The sequence below is a fragment of the Ambystoma mexicanum genome, chromosome 11, assembly GCF_040938575.1.
Source record: "Ambystoma mexicanum isolate Mex_15411 chromosome 11, UKY_AmexF1_1, whole genome shotgun sequence".
Classification (NCBI taxonomy): domain Eukaryota; kingdom Metazoa; phylum Chordata; class Amphibia; order Caudata; family Ambystomatidae; genus Ambystoma; species Ambystoma mexicanum.
In genome coordinates, this window is record NC_090934.1 from 1264569743 (window position 1) to 1264591416 (window position 21674).

General features: G+C 44.1%; 1 protein-coding gene across 2 annotated transcripts in view; it reads right to left on the reverse strand.

Annotated features, from left to right (window-relative positions):
- LOC138504305 (dual oxidase 2-like) overlaps positions 1 to 21674 on the reverse strand; it is a 134478-nt gene that overhangs the window by 10015 nt on the left and 102789 nt on the right. The window contains exons 22-32 of one of the 2 annotated variants that reach the window (XM_069624712.1): positions 21585 to 21666; positions 18044 to 18136; positions 17608 to 17786; positions 12740 to 12880; positions 12380 to 12610; positions 12094 to 12193; positions 10933 to 10982; positions 9001 to 9128; positions 8298 to 8451; positions 3824 to 4056; positions 3045 to 3203 (exon numbers count right to left, since the gene is read on the reverse strand). In XM_069624712.1, coding sequence (XP_069480813.1) covers positions 3045 to 3203; positions 3824 to 4056; positions 8298 to 8451; positions 9001 to 9128; positions 10933 to 10982; positions 12094 to 12193; positions 12380 to 12610; positions 12740 to 12880; positions 17608 to 17786; positions 18044 to 18136; positions 21585 to 21666 — 1550 coding nt within the window. The remainder of the gene's footprint in view (positions 1 to 3044; positions 3204 to 3823; positions 4057 to 8297; positions 8452 to 9000; positions 9129 to 10932; positions 10983 to 12093; positions 12194 to 12379; positions 12611 to 12739; positions 12881 to 17607; positions 17787 to 18043; positions 18137 to 21584; positions 21667 to 21674) is intronic. The other variant, XM_069624713.1, reaches the window with a different exon arrangement.

Sequence of the window (21674 nt, forward strand, 5' to 3'; positions counted from 1 at the left end):
CTCGTCGTAAACCTAGTCTGTACCCGTCGCGGCCGTGTCAGTCCCCGTATCATCCCCACGTGTCGTGGACGGGGAGGAGGGCTGAGCAGGGCGCGATGGTTGAAAAGGAGGTGGAGGATGAATCCTTCTCTTAAGAGGAGGGCTCCCAGAAGGGCCTGGCTCCGGGTCCCCCCTCGGGAGCGGTTCCTCCGTTGGTGGTAACGGCAGTCTCGTCCTCATCTCCGAGCATAAGGACTGTATAGCCAACACAATGGCCGCCGAGTTGTCTTGCGGCACTGGTTGAGGGGGTTCCGACGGGCGATCAGGAGCCCCGTCGGTACCCTCGACGTTCTCGTCGTCTCCCATGTCGGGGTCCCTCCCGACAGGATGGTCTTCTTCCACGCTAGCGCCGTGGCCTAAGACTTCGATCAGCTCCTCCTCAGAGGTTGAGGCCGAATCCACGACTACCTCCTGCCCCCCCTTTTTCTTCTCCGTCGGAGGTTTCACGGGGGTCCTGTCGATGGGCATGAAAGAGTACTCCCTCCGCGGTGGCAGGGAGATTCTGGGCCCCGAGGTCGCCACCACTGGTGTAGCTTCCACAGGCTGAGCCAAGGCCGCCGCGACTGTCTCGATAGAGGCCTTGGCCGGATGGATCAAGGCTTTCACCACCTTAGGTGCGCTCACCGCCTTCTCCTTGGGGGGAGGGTCACCACCTCGCTCCCCCTCCGATGGGGCCTTCGAGCATGACCGGGGTCTCTCCAGGAGCTTCGCCGGGTGCTCGGCCTTCCTCTTACCCGAGCCAGAGCGTTGGCTCGTGGTTGATGGCGCCGGGGAGGATGCCCTGCCTGGCGCCCGTAGAGCCTGACCGTTCGGCGCTCCCGGTGCCAGCGGACTTGCGGTGCTTGGCCTTCTGTTGGACCCCCGTCGCTGGGGCGCCCTCAAAGGTCTTAGAAGACCGCTCGGACTTCTTCTTCTTCTTCTTCTTCTCGCCTGGCGGGCTCTTTCCTTCCAGCCAGTTGGCGAGACGCTGATGGCGGTCCTTCATGGTCCGCTCCGACATATTGCCGCAAAACGCACAGTCCTTCTCCACGTGCGTCTTGTCTTCATGCAGGCAGTAAAGGCAAAGGGAGTGTTCGTCCTCCTTAAAGACATTCTGAAGCTGGCATCCAGGGCAGACCCTGAACAGCTTTCCGGGCGTCGAGCTTCCCTTCTCCTGGGCCATGCTCGAGAAGGGCCTGAGAAACTTCTGGAGTCCTCCAAAAGCGTGGCTCGACGAAATCTTCACCCTTGAGGGGCGTAGAAGAATCCGACACGGGTCCCCGTTGATCGGATAAAGAAACGGTGGAGCTTGAGGCTCTTTTGACCAAAAAAGAGAACATTTTCTTAAGAAAAAGCGCAAAAAAAAAAAGCACTAACACTCGAGAGCAATAGCACGAGGATCCCAACACTTGAACGTGCAGTAAAAATCTGAGGATGGCTGCCAGAGGCGGGGCTTAGGGAGAGGGCAGTCATTGGCTGTGGTCAGTATGACAGATCAGTGATTGGTTACTACTACGAAAGACAGATCAGAAACTAAACTGATACTGATTTTTCTTTACCGAGGATTCCCAGCCTGACGACGGGGAATATTCATGAGCATGTGAATCCATGCCAGACCCCATGCTGGAGAATACTAACACTCTTGCTTTCTCACCCCGAGTCTTAGAATCATTCTAAAACTGCTAATTTCTTACACATCTTTGTAGTATTATAACTCACTTTTTTACACTGTCCCAGTATCGTTATATGACTAACCTTTTTAAACCAGTTCTTAGTATTATCTGAACACTCAAACCGTCTTTCACGGTACCACTTCTTATAACAGTCATTGCCTTACACATTATACTGGTATCATTACACTAGTCACATTTTCTTACAAAGAATTTACTTGTATTCACACAATCGTTTATGTACACAGGATTTTTTCTGTCAATATGACTATCCCATCTTTTTATACAGCTTGTATTCCGACACCCCTACTTTCTCACATGGGTCCTTGGCATCATAAGTCTTTAAATTTCCCCATTACAGTTTGTGGTATTTCGGTGGCAAATCAGCCAAAATACCACCAAAAGGAATTACTTTTACCACCACTTGGCCTTGCAGATTTAGAAATGGTGGCAGGCAGTGTAAGTCCCCATTAGGACTCCGGGGGGATTTCCACAATTGATTGATATTTTATTTCTATCGCGCTCGTACACAAGTGTTTCAGAGCGCGACAAATTACCCCTGGTGGTAATTCCGCAAGCAGGGATTTATGCGACTTTGCTGTTTAGGGGTAAGGTCGAGGATTTACCTCCAGCATTTTACAGGATGAAAATCCTTCCAATTTACCACCAAAGTTGTAGTACGGTAGTGCAGAAATGCAGTGGTAATCAAGTTACCACTGCATTACTACAGTTTTACCCTGCACAGCCATACTCGTAAGGAGGCCCTTGCCTTCAACAGAATTTAATGATGGCTGCTAGTTACCTCCTTATTGAGGATCTTGGCTTTGTTTACCACTCATCTCAGTGTAGAACATTTCATTTTCTGTATACCACGGTTTTCCTTTTCATGCAGAACATGTGTCATTAGCACACCATAATCATTTTACACAGGATCTTTGTAGTGCAAGATCACACTCTGCTTACCACATAGGATTTCATATCCCCCTCACCATCTTGCATATGTTCTGGCCTTCATTTGATCACACCCAACTTCATACAAAGCGCAGTGGTATCTTTATTCAATACTCACCCTCTTACATGGGGTCTTTATATCTCTATATCACACACCCCTTATCTCCAAGGATCCTTGAATCGTTATTGCACCCCTCTCACAGAGGAGCAATGTATCATCATATCACTCTCACAGAATCATTGCATCATTATACATCACTCTCACCATCTTGCACAAATATGGACGCCATCATACCAATCTTGCCTTTATTCAAGGGATCCTGGCATCACCATCTTGTATACAATATGGACCTCATAGCACATCCACCTTCATAGAAAGAACAGTCATATTTACAACAAACTCACCTTCTTACACATGATCTTGGAGTGGACTGACGATTTGAAAACCAGATCTTTGAGGATTGAAGCGAAAGGTGTTACCCCAATACCTCCACCCACCAGAACTGACACTCCAAACTTGTTCCATTCTTGATGTCCCTCCCCAAAAGGTCCGTCCAGGTAGATCTACAGAAATACAGCAAATACACATTTGTCAACAATGAGAATCTGATTTAAGGGTCTTACATTTGCCATCGCCACTGAATCTAGTTTTTCAGTTAGGTTTGAGGAGAATCCTAAAGGGGCGGGGTATACATATACTGCTATTGGACTAAGTTTGTCTAGGTGTACAATAGTCCAGATGTGAAAAATTCTGCTTGCCAGGTACTTGGGCAAGGACAAAAGTAAGACAGTATCCATAAAGTATTGTGGCAAATTAAGTGGTCACCAAATTTACAGGGACAATAACACATGAGTATACATAATATAAGAACAGTGTGTGCATAATGCACAGGTTAGGGGGGGATTCAAGAATGCTGCAGAACCACCAGCACACTCCACAATGTAGGGTTCATAAACTTAGAAAAAGAACAAGGGGGTGTAGATAATCTAGGAACATGAATAGGGGGCTCTTTAAATGTGGGACAAGAATAAAAGGGATCATAAGCAATTTAGAGTCAGGAAGAAACGGGAGGACAAGATGCAGATTCATAAAATAATGGGGCAACCCGAGTGTGGGTTTAAGACTTAAGGAGTAATTAATGCAACTGAATAAAGGTGGAAGACAAAGCAACACTTTGAATTACCTTGGGGTAAGCTTCCAACTCCTCCACGCTGTCGGGGGAGTACAGCTCTCGCAAACGGGTGGTCCAAGGGCCGGCAGCCCTGATGTGAAGGCTCAGTGTGTCTTCATGGGGGGCAGATGTCAGCGTGAATGGATGGTACTCGTTGGTTCCCAGGGAGAGGCAGGCGATTCTCACCCACTGTCCAGACTTGTAATCGAAATCCTCTGGCCGCTGGAATCTGAGATTGGTGACACCTAGGAGTTGAACAGTGATGATATCATGTCATGCGGTACTCAAGTGCCACGGTTTAATTCTGGGGTCTCAAGCCTGACGCTGCTTCTACGTTTGCGTTTGACTTTACCCATGAATGGCCACTGCCTAGTCAGCACAAAGCAGCTCACAGACCATTAAGTGCACAGACTAATGAGGGGCACCAGCATGATGCTGCCTGAAGGCCTCATAGTTGGTACGAAATTATGGCATTGCAGGCCAAACCACCCATCAACCTCAAAAGGGCACCGAGACCTGCACTTTGGAAGCCAAATGCTGCCAGTTTGATGTCTTTCCCATCAAGATGTACTGTTTGTCCTGCCTCTCCTGGTTTGTCTTGGACTCTCAAACATAGAAAAAGCCAGCCTTCCTCAAGCTCTATTCGGTTTAATGTCCATTCAGAATAGGATGCCGAACTCGCCTACCACGACCCCCACTTTTTGAAAGAGTTTCTGGCAAAGAATTGCCCCATCTTGTTCTACAGCTATTTTCTGGCAAAGAATTGCCCCATCTTGTTCTACAGCTATTTTCAGAGCGTGTGCATCTGAAAAATGCTATTGAGCCTCAACCTCCGAATTGGTTCAACCTTCCAGACCACATTCTGGTGAATAGTCCAAGCCTAAATACTGCTGGAGGTAAATACAGCTGGAAGTATTTCCTAAAATATACTCTTTTGAACGATTACCACTACCCAAGCAATACCACTTGCTTTTTAAATCATTTGCACCTTTATTTTGATGGTGGAAATGGATAACGTAGATTGGTGGGTTAAAACTGCTGTACATTTTTTTAAATTGTCAAAATGGTCAATTCGCACCCTTTCCTGCATTCATGGGACAGGGTGGTGAGGCGTGGAATGTGCCCAAGACAACAGATGCACCCCCATATTCAAGGGAAGCGTTTGCACCCTCCATTTGCACAGATTGAAAACTTCAAAGAAACTTCTGAGGACATTTTTCAATGTATACCGCCATCTCTGGGGGGATGGGGGGTGGAAAGGAGAGCATTTTCCGAGTAAAAATTACACTGTGGAATGTCGCAGTATTTCAAGGCATAAATTAGCTTTCAAAAATTGATTAGCAGAGTTTGCTAATTAAAATGTTCTTAATTAGCAAACACATTTATTGGATTAGCAATAGTGTACTGATCTTTTTAAGGTCTCCAGATGGTATTTGTACCCAAGACATAAAATGAGCAACAATATAGCAGTTGTGTATACCGCTGAAGACATAAGTGAGATGCGGGTCTGTAAAATGTAAATGTTAGCTGCATGAATGGACACAAGATCTCATAAAACAGCTCTGAAAACAGTTTAAAGTGAAAGGCTCTGTGTAACTGGGTGCAGTTGGTGTCGCGCAGGGCAGTGTGTGTATTGCCTGCTTGTCCCATCATTTGCTATGCAAGGAAAAGTTCAGAGGTTTTGTAAATCAGAAAGTTCACAATGTTAAAGGAAAGCCATAACCAGAGTATATAGTATGGTGTTGCGGCTAGCAGGGTAACTGTCAACTTCAGGTGGACAAGAGGGCCCTTGCCTTTTATTATATGAACGGTTGTCAATGTAGCATTAAATAACACTTTCAGGGGAGGGTAGGACCTCTAAAGTTCCTCAAGCCCAAGCCAGGCAAGCATGAGCACGGAATTCCAGCTCTGCACACCATTGAAAGCAGTATGTGTCACTGTTAGACTGATTTAGAGCCCCATCTGGGGTGCTGAAACCTTGGTTTGTTTTTAAGGGACCAGGCTTTGCAGAATTCCTGCTTCTCTTAAAAGGAAATTCCACATGTCCGCAATTGTAAATAACTATTTCCAGGATCTGGATGTGAGCCAGGAGGCAGGCATGCGAGTGGGCAGGGATGGAGGAGATGGAGAAGTCGAGGTGTGGCACTCCAGTGGAAACTTCTCCTGGGGCACTTCCTCCAAGGACAGGATGAAGGCATGAAAGGCGGGCAGCTAGTTGCAGATTCCACTTGTGTTCACAGCCTCTCCCGCAGGTGGTAATATATAATGTAATTATAACCATAGAGCAAAGTGAGCTCTTTAGGCTAACTACAGTGCATGGTATTGCATTAGATGTGTAGATGTACAGACTGGATGGAACGATTGATCACTATTTTGCATTACATTTAGTCAGCTTTGTATATTAATTATGTATGGGTAAAGTAAGAGTAAGCAGAGTGGATGGCATAGACTGAACTGAGAACATTAGGTGGCATATTGTAGTTTGCGGCCATCTCATTTTTGGGGTAGTGGGTATAAAGCAACAGGGTGGTAAGATAAAAAGTGAAGGAGTTTGGGTTCAGCTCCTGGGTGGAGCACCTGTTGCACAGATAAATGCAACCAGCAAGTCACAGAACTAGTTTTGCCATAAAAAGCATTTGGCTGCGTGATCATGTACATTTTCATAAGTGTTCACTCGTCAATATGATGCACCTTCGCCAAGAAAATAAAATTTGACAGTATGCGATTTAGCTACACTAACCAAAACTTTCAAGAAAAACAGACACAGCAGTTTCTTCCATTATCAATACCGTAATTATGCATCATGAATCAATTTTCATTTTTAGGACTGGAATTGCGGGAATATCTGTTAAAAAATAGGAATTGCAGGAATGTGTTAAAAAAAAAGTTAAAACATACTTGTCTTTGTGAAACAGGATAGCGTTAGCTTAATGAAAGTATCATCTGGATTACTTCCGATTTAAAATTGTTTAAAAAAGAAGTCACTTTTTTTGCCTAACATTCAAACACAGGCCTTTGGTAATTGTAGTGAAGGAGATTATTTCTGCTGCACTTGGTTTAGCCCCTTTGAATTTGCAGAAAGGAATGCAGAGTGACCCGTGCTTTCATTAAACGGTAATTTAAATAGCTAGCTCTGCTAGTGTCAATTTAATTAGCAAACCTACACAATTGCATACCAAATTGCTATGCAACACTGTTTATTTTATGCCTTGCATTTTCTGCTGGCAGCATTTCCATTAAATGCTGCCAGAGATATGTAAAACTCCAAACATGTAATTGAGAGGGAGTAAGTCAGCATTTGGAAAATACCCATGTTTCACCAGTGAGCCTAAATGGGGATCTTATTTTTTGTATATGCAGGGTATTTTAACCCTGCCCAAATGGCATACTTGCCCATTTCAGTGCTGATTATTTTTTGCGCAAGATGGCCCCCACCATTGCGCCTTGGTATGACCAGCATCTTTAGCTATCCCATTTAGGAGTAATTGGCCCTCATTAGGACTCCGGCAGAAAACCATGGTGCTACTAGCACCATGGTCGATATCGGAGTCCGCCATGGCGGAATGGGGAATTACCACCCCATTCCAAGGTTGGCGGGGCGGTAATTCCCCATGCCACCATGGCCCCTCCCCATTCCCATTTTTGCGCCATAGGGCATAATGGGAATGGGGAAGGCGGTAAGTACGGTACCGCAAATTGCGGTACCGTACTTACCTCGAGAGTCCCTTTGCGGGCCCCTACTTTAACGGCTGGTCTAGACCAGCCGTTAAGGTCGGGTCCCGCAAAGGGACCTCATAGTAAGGCGTTAAGGGTTTAACGGCGCCGACACCTTTTACGGCGCCGTTAACCCCCTTAACGCCTGGGTCCTAATGAGGCCCATTGTACTACATTTATGTTACACTTTGCAGTGGTATTGGGTGCCGAAGTGGGGTGACGATATGCTACACACATGTTAGAGCACAGAAGCTTGAGGAGCTGCACGTGTGCAGTTCTGGTTCAGCCTGGCCACCACAGGTGTCAGAGTATAGGTTGATTCTCTGGTGATAGTGGTCTTGAATCCAGTGGAGTTGGTTTATAATGCTGGGCAAAAGGTAAAGATCTGTACGACTGGAGATTTGAATGTCCTGTGGTTTTGTAAAACGGGCAAAACAATGGCTGGGCAGTCATTGTGCAGTCCAGCCCCTGTGGGAGCGCTCCGCCGATAATACAACTTACACCCCCCCCCCCGCCCACCAACCCCCACAATCGTATAGCATGAAACAGGCATTATTCCTCATTGCTGCCTCTTCCTCGTTTACTGCTGCCTGACTCTACACAATCAAAAGAACAAAAAGCAGGACTCATAAATGAATTGTCATCACTACACATTTAGAACCTACGCAACTGCAGCACACCAAGCCCTTTCAGCCTATTGTGCAGAAGCACACACTAATGTTCTGAGGCCACAGGGCGGTTCATGGTTCTGTGAGTAGGGAGGAAGATGTACCTGAGGGGAGCAAATCTGCTTTCACGACGCATATCTCCTGCTTCTTCCTGCTCAGGCTGATGAGTTTATCTCCCACGTAGAAGATGGCAGGGACAATCAGGTACAAGTAGAAGCGGGGTTGTTGGATCAGGGCATAGCTGCCATGGATTAGCGTCTGTAAAACAGAGCAGACTGCAGATTACATACAATACACATACAAAGGATGTCTGAACAGGTGCAGTATCAAGCCTTTGGGATTACAACAGTGGAGAGTATTTATGCTGGCAGACAGTGGCATGCATGGCATCTCACATCCATGCCATAGAGCATCCACAGTCCTCCTTGGCTTCCGTTAATCAACGGGCCAGGTGCGCTTTATAAATAAACAAAATACAAATATAGGTCACACTTTCCCTCCCAAATAAGCCTTTCTTTAAATTTGGAAAATCTGTGTAACAAATATGAATATCACATCAACAATACTTGATTGTCATCCAACTTAGTGGCCCAACTAGGTTTCAAACCTGTGCCTGCAGTTTGCACAAGGATCTCTGAAGCAAGAGCTCAACTCGCAGAGCGACCTTACATACAAAATGGTAATTATACTTTGGTGAGAGATGAAGGTGACTCAAAAATATAAACCTTCTGGTTCTATACACAACGTGTATTTGGCAATAAAATTAGTAGAGACTGTTTACGGGCATAGTAATGCTGTTCACATTACCAGAACATACAGCACCACATAAAGGTGGTGCGTCAACCAGAAACCACGGAAGCTTATGCGTCGGAAGTGCCGGGACGCAAAGACGTACATGACGGCCAGTACAACCAGAAGTAAGACTCCCGTCATTCCTGTAATGAAACAAAACATTTTCAGTTAAGTCATGTTTTCATCTTTTCAGAAAATCAGAAAGTGAGTAATCCAGGCTCTAACCGGAGTAGAAGCCCGCATTCTGTGATTCTCTTAACTTCCCAGCCAATCAGCAAGCTTGCAATGAAGGCTCTAACCGCCAGTGAAGGGTGCATTCCAAGATTACTTTTGTGATGGGCACTGGTCAAGGAGCCATGGATAAGCTAAGCCACAGCAAGCCCCAGGTGAGGTGGTATTCTTTTCCCGTTCACAGTTTCTAATATCGTTGGAGGCCTTAACAACGGGCTACATTATGTGCCAGGTCACCACCTTCTTCATTGGAGGACCTGGTCTTAGGCTCAGTACCACTTACTTGGCCATTGGTCACCTACCACACAATAGAGCCCTCTAATGCAGACTGCAACGGTTCATTGTTGCACACCCAAACTAGGGGACATTTTGTGAGGGATAACACCTGAGGAGTTGTCACGAAGTACTTACGAGGACTGGCATTCCCCAGTAACAATTGTGATTGCCAAATAGTAGCATAGGAGGCTCTAGGTTTTGGACTCTAGAATTGCCTTTCCAACAAACATTGCAAATTGTACTTTTCGTTGTCCCCTCGTTCATTGTAAACCCAACTGTTTATGGGGATCCCCACGCACCCTGTTTCACCAGCCTCTCCCATTACCCCCGCCTTCTCTTCCCTTACTTTTTAACTCTTTACACACTGCCTGATATATTTTGGGGGGCTGACAAAACTGGTCAATATTTTCAAGAAATGCATGTTTAAAATGGCGTTTCCCCCATGTTACGCTCGGACCATGTAGTGCCATTTTATTTTCCTAGATTGCATGAGTGGAAGGAGGTGCTCTGACTCAGTCGGAGCGTTTGTGAAAATTCCAAAATTGCACTCGGGTAAACCAGGCAAGTGGAGCCATTTCTGGAGACGCTGACCTCTTACCTGAAACCTATTGGTTTCAAATCTCACGTGGACTGGGTAGACTGACAATATTGCACCTCTTGTGAGGTCACCCAATAATAGTGGATGAGAATGTACCTCTGCTCGGATGTTATTCTTTCACACTGACAGTAGATGGTAAACCAAAATTAAGTTCAGACACCATTATAACGTGTTCAGGTAAAAATACGTGTGTCGCCTCAATAAGACAGTAAAGGACATTGAGTAGGCTCCCATAAAAACCCTTAATTACTAGTTAATAAATGGGTGCATCTCAACCTGAAAGCTTATTAAAAAGGCCTCTTCTGAAATGACCTTTGAGGGTGTTCTCTTGGCATACGTGGGCACAGTTTTTACAAATGGCTATGCTTTTTTATAGTAAACCCACTGTCCACTTAATTGGCTAATGACAAAGCATTGTTGTCCCCTGGAAAGTCAAACGGCCTCACTACACGTTTTGCAGCATTACCTTTGATTCATGCAACGATGGTAATGAACCAGAATATTTAGTTATTCCAGATTTTGCAGCCAAATTGGTCTCCGTTGGGGACATGCGGTATTACTGCTTACAGTAACACCATATGGGTCATTACAAGTGGAGGCAAGTCCTCCACTTAAAACCTGTTTGTTTTTATACACATAAGGGTTGCAAAAATCTTAACTACCAGCAGTATTACTGTTACTGCACAGCTCATAATGAGATATATATATATATCCAATATTGTTTCCCTTTGCAAAAAGGTAGCTTGCATCATTTTGGAAGGGGTGCCTGTCTACAGTTGATCACCCTGCCATTGAGGGCAATTTGAAAGGCAAACACTGAGTAGGTCTTTTATTTTCCTTACCTGGGACTGTCTCGAAGAACCACCAGTAGTACTTCTGCGGCTGGTCAGATCTAGAAAGGAACAAAATGGCGTCATTCACCTTTTGGGCTGCTAATTCCTGCAGTGGCTGTTTTTTTATGACTCCTGCAAAGATTCAAAGTGCTCCTGTATCTGCACTCAATTAAGAGCATTGCTAGAACCAGCTACACATTGGTTAGCTAAATTTTGTGTATGCTACGATGTGCACGTGCAAGCATTGGGCTGCGTGTCACTTAATTGACCCATCAGCATTGTACAGTTTAAATAGTTTGGGACATAGTGAGAAATCTGCATAGTAACATATTAAACAAATTCATGATAAAAATTAAATAATGAAGTTAAAGGGGATCCATTCTGATGATACCTTTAAAGCGACTAGACGCGCCTCGACATAGAATCAGAAACATGCAGAATGGCAGCATTGTGTTGCTTCCCATGTTCCAAAGGCAGCTCTTTGCTAGGCACACCGCAGTCAGATTTTAAAGGACAGCGAGAATGTAGTCATGTTCAGGGTAAGTGTACCCAAGCTGGAAAAACTCCTACATAGATTTCACTGCCATGCCCATGTATCCGAATCAGGGGTAGCCAATCTGTGGCTCTCCAGCTGTTTGGCCTATGACTTCCAGGATACATTAGTATTCACTAAAGGGAGTTGTACACATCGACAACAGGCTGCCTGTCGCGGACCTTAATGAAGACGCTTTGCTCAGGTCTAGATCAGTGGAAGTAGCATTCTGGGCAAAGCTAGGTAAATTATGTGCATTCCAGGGCCAAGGCCAGTGATGGCAGGTGCACTGGGAGTACAGGGATGCAGGGAATGTCATCGTTGGGTAGACGTACTCCATGAGATGCATAGGACGAACAGGGATAAATTGAGGCCACTGTCCACTATGTTACCTGAAAAACTGGGAATGCTCTATGGAATTCCCAGAGAGAAGCGGCCGGTATTCATGAAGCCTGTATTCCAAAGCCAATCCGTATTTAGCCAGCCATGATAACTCAGGGCTGTACAGAGTTTTAACCAGGGGTGCTGCATTGTGAAAACCCCCTAATGGATCCTTTGGGGAAGGAGAACAATAAAACCAAAACCACACCACTCTGCGCCCACAATGTGCAACCAGTTTATTTACTTTCAGCTCTTACCCATCATTAACAAAGACATTGGTGAACATGCAGGAGAGGAGGCTGAGGGGGCTGACAGAGAATATGTACACGTTGACCACGTGGCCCGCGGTGTGAAGAACTGCAGGACACAAAGAAAGACAACATTGCTTGTACATCAAGAAGTGCACAGGAAACGTTTACGCATGCAAAATAAAATACAAAATTGAAAACAAAGTATACGACTACTGATTGTCTGCACCCAGATTAATTTAGGTGATTTCCTTGGTTTACTCCAACTGGAGACAACCAGGTGACAGAAACCTACTTGAGAAGACGACGGCAGCCATGGCGATCCAGCGATGGAAGTCCACGGCCGCATCGAAGGGTATGTAGCGGTTCAAGAAGGTCTCGCGCAGGAAGGTGATGAGGTTCCGGCACATGGTGAGCAGGATGTAGGAGTACATGAAGGAGATGGTGGCTCCGGCACCCCGAGAGATCATGATACCGATGAAGGTGGTCTGCGAAATCCCAGACGTCGGGGACGCAAAGCCGTAATCTGCAGTTGAGGGAGGCAAGTTGGAGAGAGGTCATTGCAAGCACCGGTTCCAAGCACAATGGATCTACAGCTACAATATCTGCCAGGGAAAAGGGCGTTTGATTTTCTGGTTTAAAATTTGCAAAATACTTGGTGTATGATCTCCATTCCATTCAGCCTGGTCCAGCTCATGGGCTCCTCTCCTCAATCCCAGGTGGTTGATACGCGAGTGGAATCTCGCATGCTGATAGACGATATGCCCCCAAGTGACCTGAGTGCAGAGTGCGTTACCTGCCAGAAAAGAGGTACCCAAGCCAACTGAGTGTGAGGCAATCATTTTAAAACATACTTTTGTTTGGGTTTTAGTTGGATTTTATTTCAATTTTGAATGTTTAATGGTGGCAATAATGACCTGGGGGTTCATATTTTTCTCATTCCTTGATACCATGAGGCATTATGGTCAAGGAATTACCTCCCAGTTAGTCATTATTGCTTAAAGCAGCAGTGCACCAAACATCAGCCAAGTTGTCTGCTTTTTGGATCTATTTATCCATTGCTCCCCTTTAAGATGGTTCCTATTTAGTTTAAGCTGACCTCTTATTTTCTACGTGCACACTATTTCGAATGAAGAGTTAACTCAAAATTGAGTTAACACAATTTTGAGTCTCTCAAATTGTATTTAAAAAACACTTTAGAGCGTCTCTCTAAGTTGCTTACTAGTTTTGGAACTAGTTGTGGGCTCGTACGAATAAACACTGTTCTATATTGTGGCCTATATTTGATACTTTCTAAGTTACATCATTTTTTACCCATGTGAGGTGCTAATTTCATTTAAAATATTTAAAGGAATTCTGGAATCAGAGAGCAAGAGATGACTGTTTTGCTTTCATCTAATTTCTTTAGAATTCATGTTGGTGGTACTGCTGCTTTAAAGAAATGCCCTGTAGGTGCCGCTCACTAAAATAAGTTGCTGTATTATACGCTCTTTGGACTCAATGAGGAACGCTTCTGCCAGCACATTGCTAACCTAGGGCTTATTTCTGTGATGGGTGCCACGGCTTGCTGGTAGTACCAGGCACTGCCGTGTTGGGTGTGTCACTGTACCCGACAAGGGTGACAGGGCAGGGAGTGGGTTAAATGAAGAGATATGCCACTGTTGGCTGTCACAAAATGACTTAACGGGCAAATCTGGCTCTGAGTTTTAGGCACTATTGGGTGGTAGAACGGGGATGAATGAACATCTGGAGAAGCATCCCTCTGAATTAGTAGTAGCGCTATACAATACAGAAAGAAGGGGTTGGCTTATTTTAGTTGCGGCACATCTAGGGAACATTGTGTTGGTTATCTTGGGTGGGAGGTTAGTTTGCGGATTGTTAGAATTTGTTAGTATTCGTGAAAACTACAAGGATTGATGTGGAAGCTGGGATTCTATTGAAATTGGGAGGATTCAGAACATTACTGTGTCCTTGAAAGCCCGGTTGAGTGGGAAACCGTCCGTTACAAGTCAGATTTCGCCTAAGTTGGACTGGTGTTGTCACAGCCGAACCAGATATGAAGAGATCTATTATGAATATAGCAAATTTCCTATTATCCAGTCGACTTCTGGCTGCTCTATTTCCCTTCTTCTCCATAGCATCACAGGCAGCAGTATAAGCTTTCCCCACACCTCAACCATGCTCTGTACTTCCCCGGTCAAAAAGTGAAATCATTGTCCAGCCTGCCCGCTGAGCTGATTCTGGGACGTCCTGCCTAGACTACATGGTTACTTGGTGTCAGCATCATGGAGTATTTTTTGAAAAATTGGCCCTGGGGACAGAATGGGAAACACCAGAGCATTTCAGAAGCCCTGCTTCGAACAGCATCCTATGCCTCATACAATTCAGCCTAAATTATAGAGTTGAGCCATTCAGTCCCTGGAACACGGGCCATGCTTGGTGCGGATACCACCTCTAAAAATAAATATACATATTAGTGAAAGGTGTTTTACTCTGGGCAAGGGAAATAGTTATGAAACGCTATTTGAATATCTTTACATCACTTTATCAACAATTGATAACATTTCCTTGACTTGTTAATCAATTTGTTTCCTTCTGCACACTTTTTGTTGTAATTCAATGTTAAACCTTTTAAAAACTCAAATTTTGGTGCTGTTTGAACAATGTGTAAGCTGCCTCGGAGTAGAAAAAAAAAATGGAGGTGCTGATCAGGTACAGACTAGACAGCAAAACTATGAGGACATACAAAAGCCAATCAGGATCGAGGGCTTCTGGACAACAAGCGCCATTGTAGCCGTAGACCCCGATTGCTCTCAGGATTCCATGTGCAGAAGTTTTCAACACTGAAGTGGAGCTCTCAATTCTCTCACGTGCCACAACATAAACATAAAAAAGGACTCCTGTGGGCAGGTCGCCAAGTAACAGACATTCAGCAGCCATGTTACAATGACCTTGATGCATGGTTTTTTTTTCGTCTTTCTGAAACTACACTGTCTCCCTTCAGCGCCCGGCCCCACAGCCAGGAGCTAATATAGCTTTATAGACCTGCAGCGAGGGCCGTGCCAAGCGTTGTGGGCGCTGAAGACAGTTACACGAGGGCCTGTAACGAGCTATGAGGGACCATAACGCCCGGTACAGACCAGGCTGCAGGTCTATAAAGCCATCAGAACACTCTGTTTAATTAGAGTACAATAAATGAGAAATGTTTAAAGTAGAAAAAAAATTCAAAAATGATAATTATTTTTTAATATATGCAAATATAGGGCTGAACTACTTACAAATTACTCGCATGTCATTTAAAAATCAAAACTGTAATACAGCTATTTTACCCATATTTACAATCTAGCTGTAGCTTTTATTACCAACTGGTGGGGTACTTACATTTCTCCAGTGCCTTCGTAGTATTTTTCTGCAGCCCAACGTGTTTTTTCTTATAACATGGCTGTTACAGTGCAGCCATATAATGCTGTCGGGGAACGCTGGGATGAAGCGTTCTGAGGGGCAGAGTGAATGTTTAAAATCCCCACATTTCATACCAATGGGGGATGAAGTCTAACTAGTGCTGCTACTCATAACTGCCCGCTCATGTGGGTGTTCTAATGTGTTACAGTAAAACTTTTTTGGATTGTGACAAGCACATATTCACGGCCTTGCATGCTGCGAAGGCTACACAGCACACAGAAATGTAACTGTTTCAGTTCCGTGTGCCGTGTTGAAATCAACTGCTGCCGCCTCGTAGGTAAGCTTTGCTTACATTTTTCCGGGCTGTAATCAATCTGCGGGCTATACCAGTTCATATAGCCCACAGATTGACCAATCACGAATGTCAAACACCTTCTACGGTGTTCCTATTAAGCATTATTGCCTGGAGCCCCAGCAATACTGCTCGTTAAGAGCCCACAGCCCCCTCCCTTTAGAACCCTTGCTTCACTCGGGCCTATAAATCAGGCTTCCGAATGAAGAGTATGCCTAGGGCTTAGGCAATATTGCCTAAATATCATGGGTCTAGAACATTCTAGACTTCAAAAATAAATTTGGAAAAAGAAACAATTAAAAGAGCTCTTGATAAGGCAGACATACAAAATGGACAAAATATCTTGTAGCACAAGTCGGTAAAACGAGTGCCAATTAATCAAAGCTTATTTCTCGATGGTTGGCATTACGTTAATGGCACTAAAGAAAGGAAGCGGTAATGTTGATGTTGTCAAGTAGCAATTTAAATTATGCAATTAACTTCAAAACTTTTTCAAGTAAAACTATATCAATATGAGGATTCTGTGAGTAAAGCAGGGACTTGCATTAGTTCAAGAAGAAAGTTAACATTGAGGTAAGGAAATAAAAATAAAAGATTGAAACACCTGGAATATATATATATATATATATATATATATATATATATATATATATTCTTCGTGGGTATAGATAAAACACGTATATATGTGTATACATACACATACAACTAATACATAGCTAATATATGCACATTACATTTATTCATGTATGTACAGCAGGCAACATACTTTTAGATATCGGAGTTCTTTCAAAATATAATGAAATATCAAACATTGCCCTCCATTGCTTATGGAAAATAAGAAAAACTGGTTCTGTTTGTAGGCATTATTATTGCATTTGAGCGCTGACCTAGTTTCGAGAAGCAACAGAGCACTTTTCAGAGGCATTAACTCAGGCATTATCTGCATTTCTTTCCACGACAGCCACTAGACTTCATATTAGTAAAATATTTTTGTGGATACGACTGTGATGAAGTGTGGTAAGTCACTCATGTTTGATAAACAGATTGCGTGGTAGGAGGTTTGGGTTTTAGCCGTCCAAATCAGGACCTAAAATATATGTTCAATGTAAACTGTATGCAGACTATATGTAAATATATCATTGCACACTACGAAATAGATTCTATGTTACTATTATCAAATCCAACAACCCCCACCCCCCCACATGGGACTACGGAGAGATTGAGTGGATCCCTCTATTCCCTAAGGAATCTGGCTCCCTTTCGAATGGAATGCAATCCAAAGAGTTATGTCTATGAATCCCCCGCACCCGCTTGAATGTTTGGTCTGTTTAGGGGAACAAAAGGGTCACCAGTTTCTCGAAAATGTTTGAGGAGTTACAGCAATACAGCGTGACCACCAGGAAAATCCACATTGAAAGGAACTTGGTGCCAGGAGCCAGTGAGGTTGATGTATTTTGGTTGCAAGTGATGCCGCCATTGTGTGAGAAACATGGTGCACTGAAGAATATCAAGTTAAGAGCTACCCTGTAGCACTGTGGCCTGACTGGAGTGTGGTAGGGCAGAACACTGATAACAAATCACCAAGTGGTGCTTGACTCATCCTGCATTGGGATACAGAACCAATCGTACCCTAGTCCTACTGTGTACAAAATCTCATAGCCTGGTGCATGCCCACTGTGCTTCAGACCCCCTTCCTTTTATCTCAAGGACTGGCTCCCACCTCTCACCCTACTCCCCTTATGCTTACCCTAAAAGGACTAAATACTCACAGTAGGCCCGCTCCACAAACAGTCCTACGGAGATGGCATAAAACAGGACCACGCAGACAATATGGCGACGGTAGTTTTCGATAAAGCGCTTAAATTGCTGGATTTTTTGGGCCACTTTGCCCTTGGGATATCTTTCCCTCCTGGCTTCTGTGTATAAATGTGGCAGCTGGGAAGATTTCCTGGAAAAGAAAAACACATAGGCAAAGCAGATGAAAGGAGCAATATTCTGCATGGGCATAGTCAGAGAATGGTTGGAGGAGGCTGATAAAGGCGGGCAGATACTACATATATGCATGCAGCGTGGACTGGTCCAACAACTGTCCTGGATTACATCCACTGAATCTGCCTGGAAAATGTGGATTTAGACCAGTCCCACAAAAGTAGACTGTCAAAGAGGACGAAACAAGTGCCATGAAAAATAATTGTTGGTACATACTTTTTGGGGAACCGCTTCCTGATTTCCATGCCTTCCTGCTCCACAATGGTGCTTGGCATTTCTGGCGATAACGAATCTCCATTTGGGAATGCACTACAGAAAAATGAACACTTAAAGCCATCACGTAATGTAACTACAACATGATGTTTTACAAACATACTAATGCGTGGTAGGGGATGCTGTAGAAAAAAAAAAAGAGGGTAGGTACACTATCCAATAACTTCTTCATAATGAGAGAGGAGGTGAATCAATGGAAGCAACCACTCGAAGCGTTAAGCTTTCTATTTCTCTTGTGGGGCTTGGCGGTAATTCAAAACCATCTTGTATAGTTTGCATTTCCAGGAGACGAATAGTGCATTACTTGACTTTTATCCAAATAATTATAAAGTTAATGAAAGAGTAACATACAAATCTTGGGAAATGATGAATAACAGGGCCTTCTTGCACCAAGTGAACCCTCCCAGCCCCCCATCTTGTTTTATCTATGTTGCAAATAAGCAAAACAAGGTGCAAAGAGGTCCTGTTGCTCTTCCCATGCGGCCATATTGAATGTAATGCCCATAGTCTTTCCCACCAGCGACAAACAAGCAGAGGTGCATGACGAGCTGGATGCAGGATGTCCACTTAGGAATGTGATGTCAGGCCAGTAGAGGCTGACTTCCGAGCAACCCAGGTGCCCAGTTGTCCAATAGTGGCCTTTCCCCCACCACAGTGACCTTGCCGGTGCAGCTCCTGTCCAAACCTCTATCTACTGAAGATCCTTAAAAGTTAGAAGTCCGTAAAATGCATAGGTTCTTTAGTTGCCATCAAATTTGCTGAAGGAACCTAGTTATTTGTCTGAAGGTTCTCCTGCCACCAAGAATTCACCTTTCACGTATGCATTTTGTTTTTCAAAACGAAATAGCAAACAGGCAGTATGCATTCTTCAAATGATAACTTTATTAGGGGAACAAAGATTTGGTTTGTAAGCTCCAGGAACAACCGAGGCCCCTTCATAAATTAGTTCTGTGACATAGTGTCCTAAGAGAAATATCCAATCGTCTAATAAATGAATCATCCTTTCAAAATGGCTTCACACCTCTTTTCGTGTTTGTCTAGCTAAACGTGCACTCCATCATAGGTTCAGATTTGTGTTGCAAAGTTCTGAAATGCTTCCTTAAGTTGGTGCAAGCGGCGCGTGACGCACATGTAATATGGCACACCACATTTCCGAGCACCTATGCCCTTAACAGGGGACGAAGCCCAAGAGATTTATAGACGGGAGCGCAATTATGTGACCACTGAAACAAAACATAATGGTATCTATTTTTAATTTTGCCGCGAAATTGGCCGCCAAGTGTCGACATTTCCCTAAAAATGCACCGTCAGACAATCACACACTTTCCCCAAATCTAGGATTGGCAGTAATCTATAACTATACCCCTCCTAGAATATTTGGAGAAAGAATGCTAGGGCTACCTGGCGACTTTTGCACTGCAACATTATCACATGGAACCAACATAACCACTCTCAGGTACACGAGAGGCCTCAGTGACTTGTGCACCATCCCAGAGCACAACACTTATAATGACCTGTTTACAGAAGGCTTCAGTGACATAGGCGGTTTTGTTAATGGACATTTTGTAATTGTCCCTGCCTGGCAAATAAATGTTTGCAGAGTTATAAAATGTGACAAAGATTACACCATGTGTAATCCATAGTCAACCATTACAGGAGCCTAACATCAAAGCAGGGGGTAATAAGATACTCGGATGCCTGGCAGCTTACTCAATAGGAAGAAGGTATATGGATTGGTGGAATTAAAGCTGAAGGAGCATGCAGGTAACGAGAGTTGAAGGTGGGGATATGATTAAGAAAAACTTGACGGTGAACGAGGCTGTGAGCGAGAAAGTGGGCGTGGGAAAACATCAGAAGAGGGGAGCTATGATGATGAAAGGCATGCAACGAAGGAGCAAGACAATTTAGTTAGAAAGATGGATGGAAGGTTGAAGATGGGGAGGCAGTGAACAAGAGAAAATTAAAATGGAGCACCATGGAAAAATACATCTGGGAAATAACGGATAGTCAAGATTGTGAGTAATGTGGGATTTGGAAGAATGGCTCCTAGTGATTGCATCGAATGCAAACGTTTTGAAAAAATGCATTGAAAAAATGCATTTAATTTATTTTTTTTAAATGGGGGTTGCCGCAACCCCCGTTTTTTTACCCCTTAATACCGATCATAGTTAAAAAAAAAAAAAAAAACTTTACCTACAAAAAAAATGCGTTTTATCGATGCATTTTTTTTCAAAACGTTTGCATTCGATACTATGTATTTGATGCAATGCCTGGATACCGGAAAAATGCTGAGGATAGCAATGGGAGGAAGAGAGAAGTATGAGGAAAATAGTGGAGAAAACTCAGAATGAGGTACATTGCGAAAAAGAGTGAGGTGAAAGTACAAAGAGGAGTCAAGCTGAGGAGATCAAGGTTACAATAGGATTAAGACGAGAGTACAACAGAAGGTGCTGGTGAGACTACGGTGGAAGACCACTATGGCTGGAGGAAACACCCAGCCATGTCCAGCATCAATATTTTGCCAGGATCGATCCTACTAAATCAGACGCTCAACTATGAGGGTTTTCCTCATCATCAAGTTCCCCCTATTGCTCAACTCCGTCAAATAGCCCCTGCAAGAGAATATTGGATCCGTCATTGAACTCCAAGAGTACAAGACACTATGCAGCCTATTTTTCCACTTACTCCCAGAACATGCAAGAAGGGGAAGGGGCATATTCAGCAGTAACAATAGAACCAGATAGTCATTGCTCTCAATTACCTGCCATGGCAAGAAGTTGTTGGGCACAACTGTGCGTGCATCTCATGCCTCTGGCATGTTTCTGGCCAGCACAGAATCACAGCCGACTAGGTGGTTTGGTGCATGCATGGTTTGTACTGTGTTTTTTCGAAAGACAGAAAATACACAATAAATATGTTCAGAATCACCTGAAATTCAATTACTGTAGGTAATAGACTGGCCTTAGTTGTTTCGACACCTTACGTCAGTCCTTGGACTTTATCTGCAAACTAATCTCTCAACTTCTCAAATGTGGCTTGAAGTTATTTATCAATCGTTCTCGGTTTTGAAAGCTTTAGTAAGAGACGAGGATTTTACTTCTGGTGACACATTACTGTTTGTGTGGTTTTTTCATGTTTCACAACAAATAATGGCCAGACTTACTTGTTTAGAGGTAGGGCATTCTTCGATGTTGCCGACCTCACCCCACTGTGTTTGTCAACAGAAATATCACCCAAAAAACTGTACAGCTTCAATATTTTGTTTTTGATAAATTGACGCACTGGTAGTTTCGATCAGCTTCTGACATAGTACTATTAACAGTGAGTATCTTCTCTGCATACACAGTAGGCCCGTGCCATAGAGTGGAACGATGACTACCGCAGGCACAGGCATCCAATATCTTTGAGCCCCCTGCCGCAAAACAGGAAAGCCATGCTGTTGAGAAGCGCATAGGGCAGGGCAACTTGGCAGAGTGGTACTTACTCGGTCGAGAATTCATTGCGGCCTTTGTCGATGAACGAGACTCGGTTTATTTTTTTCTTGAAGAGGTCCTTGTTCTCAACCCCTTAAGAA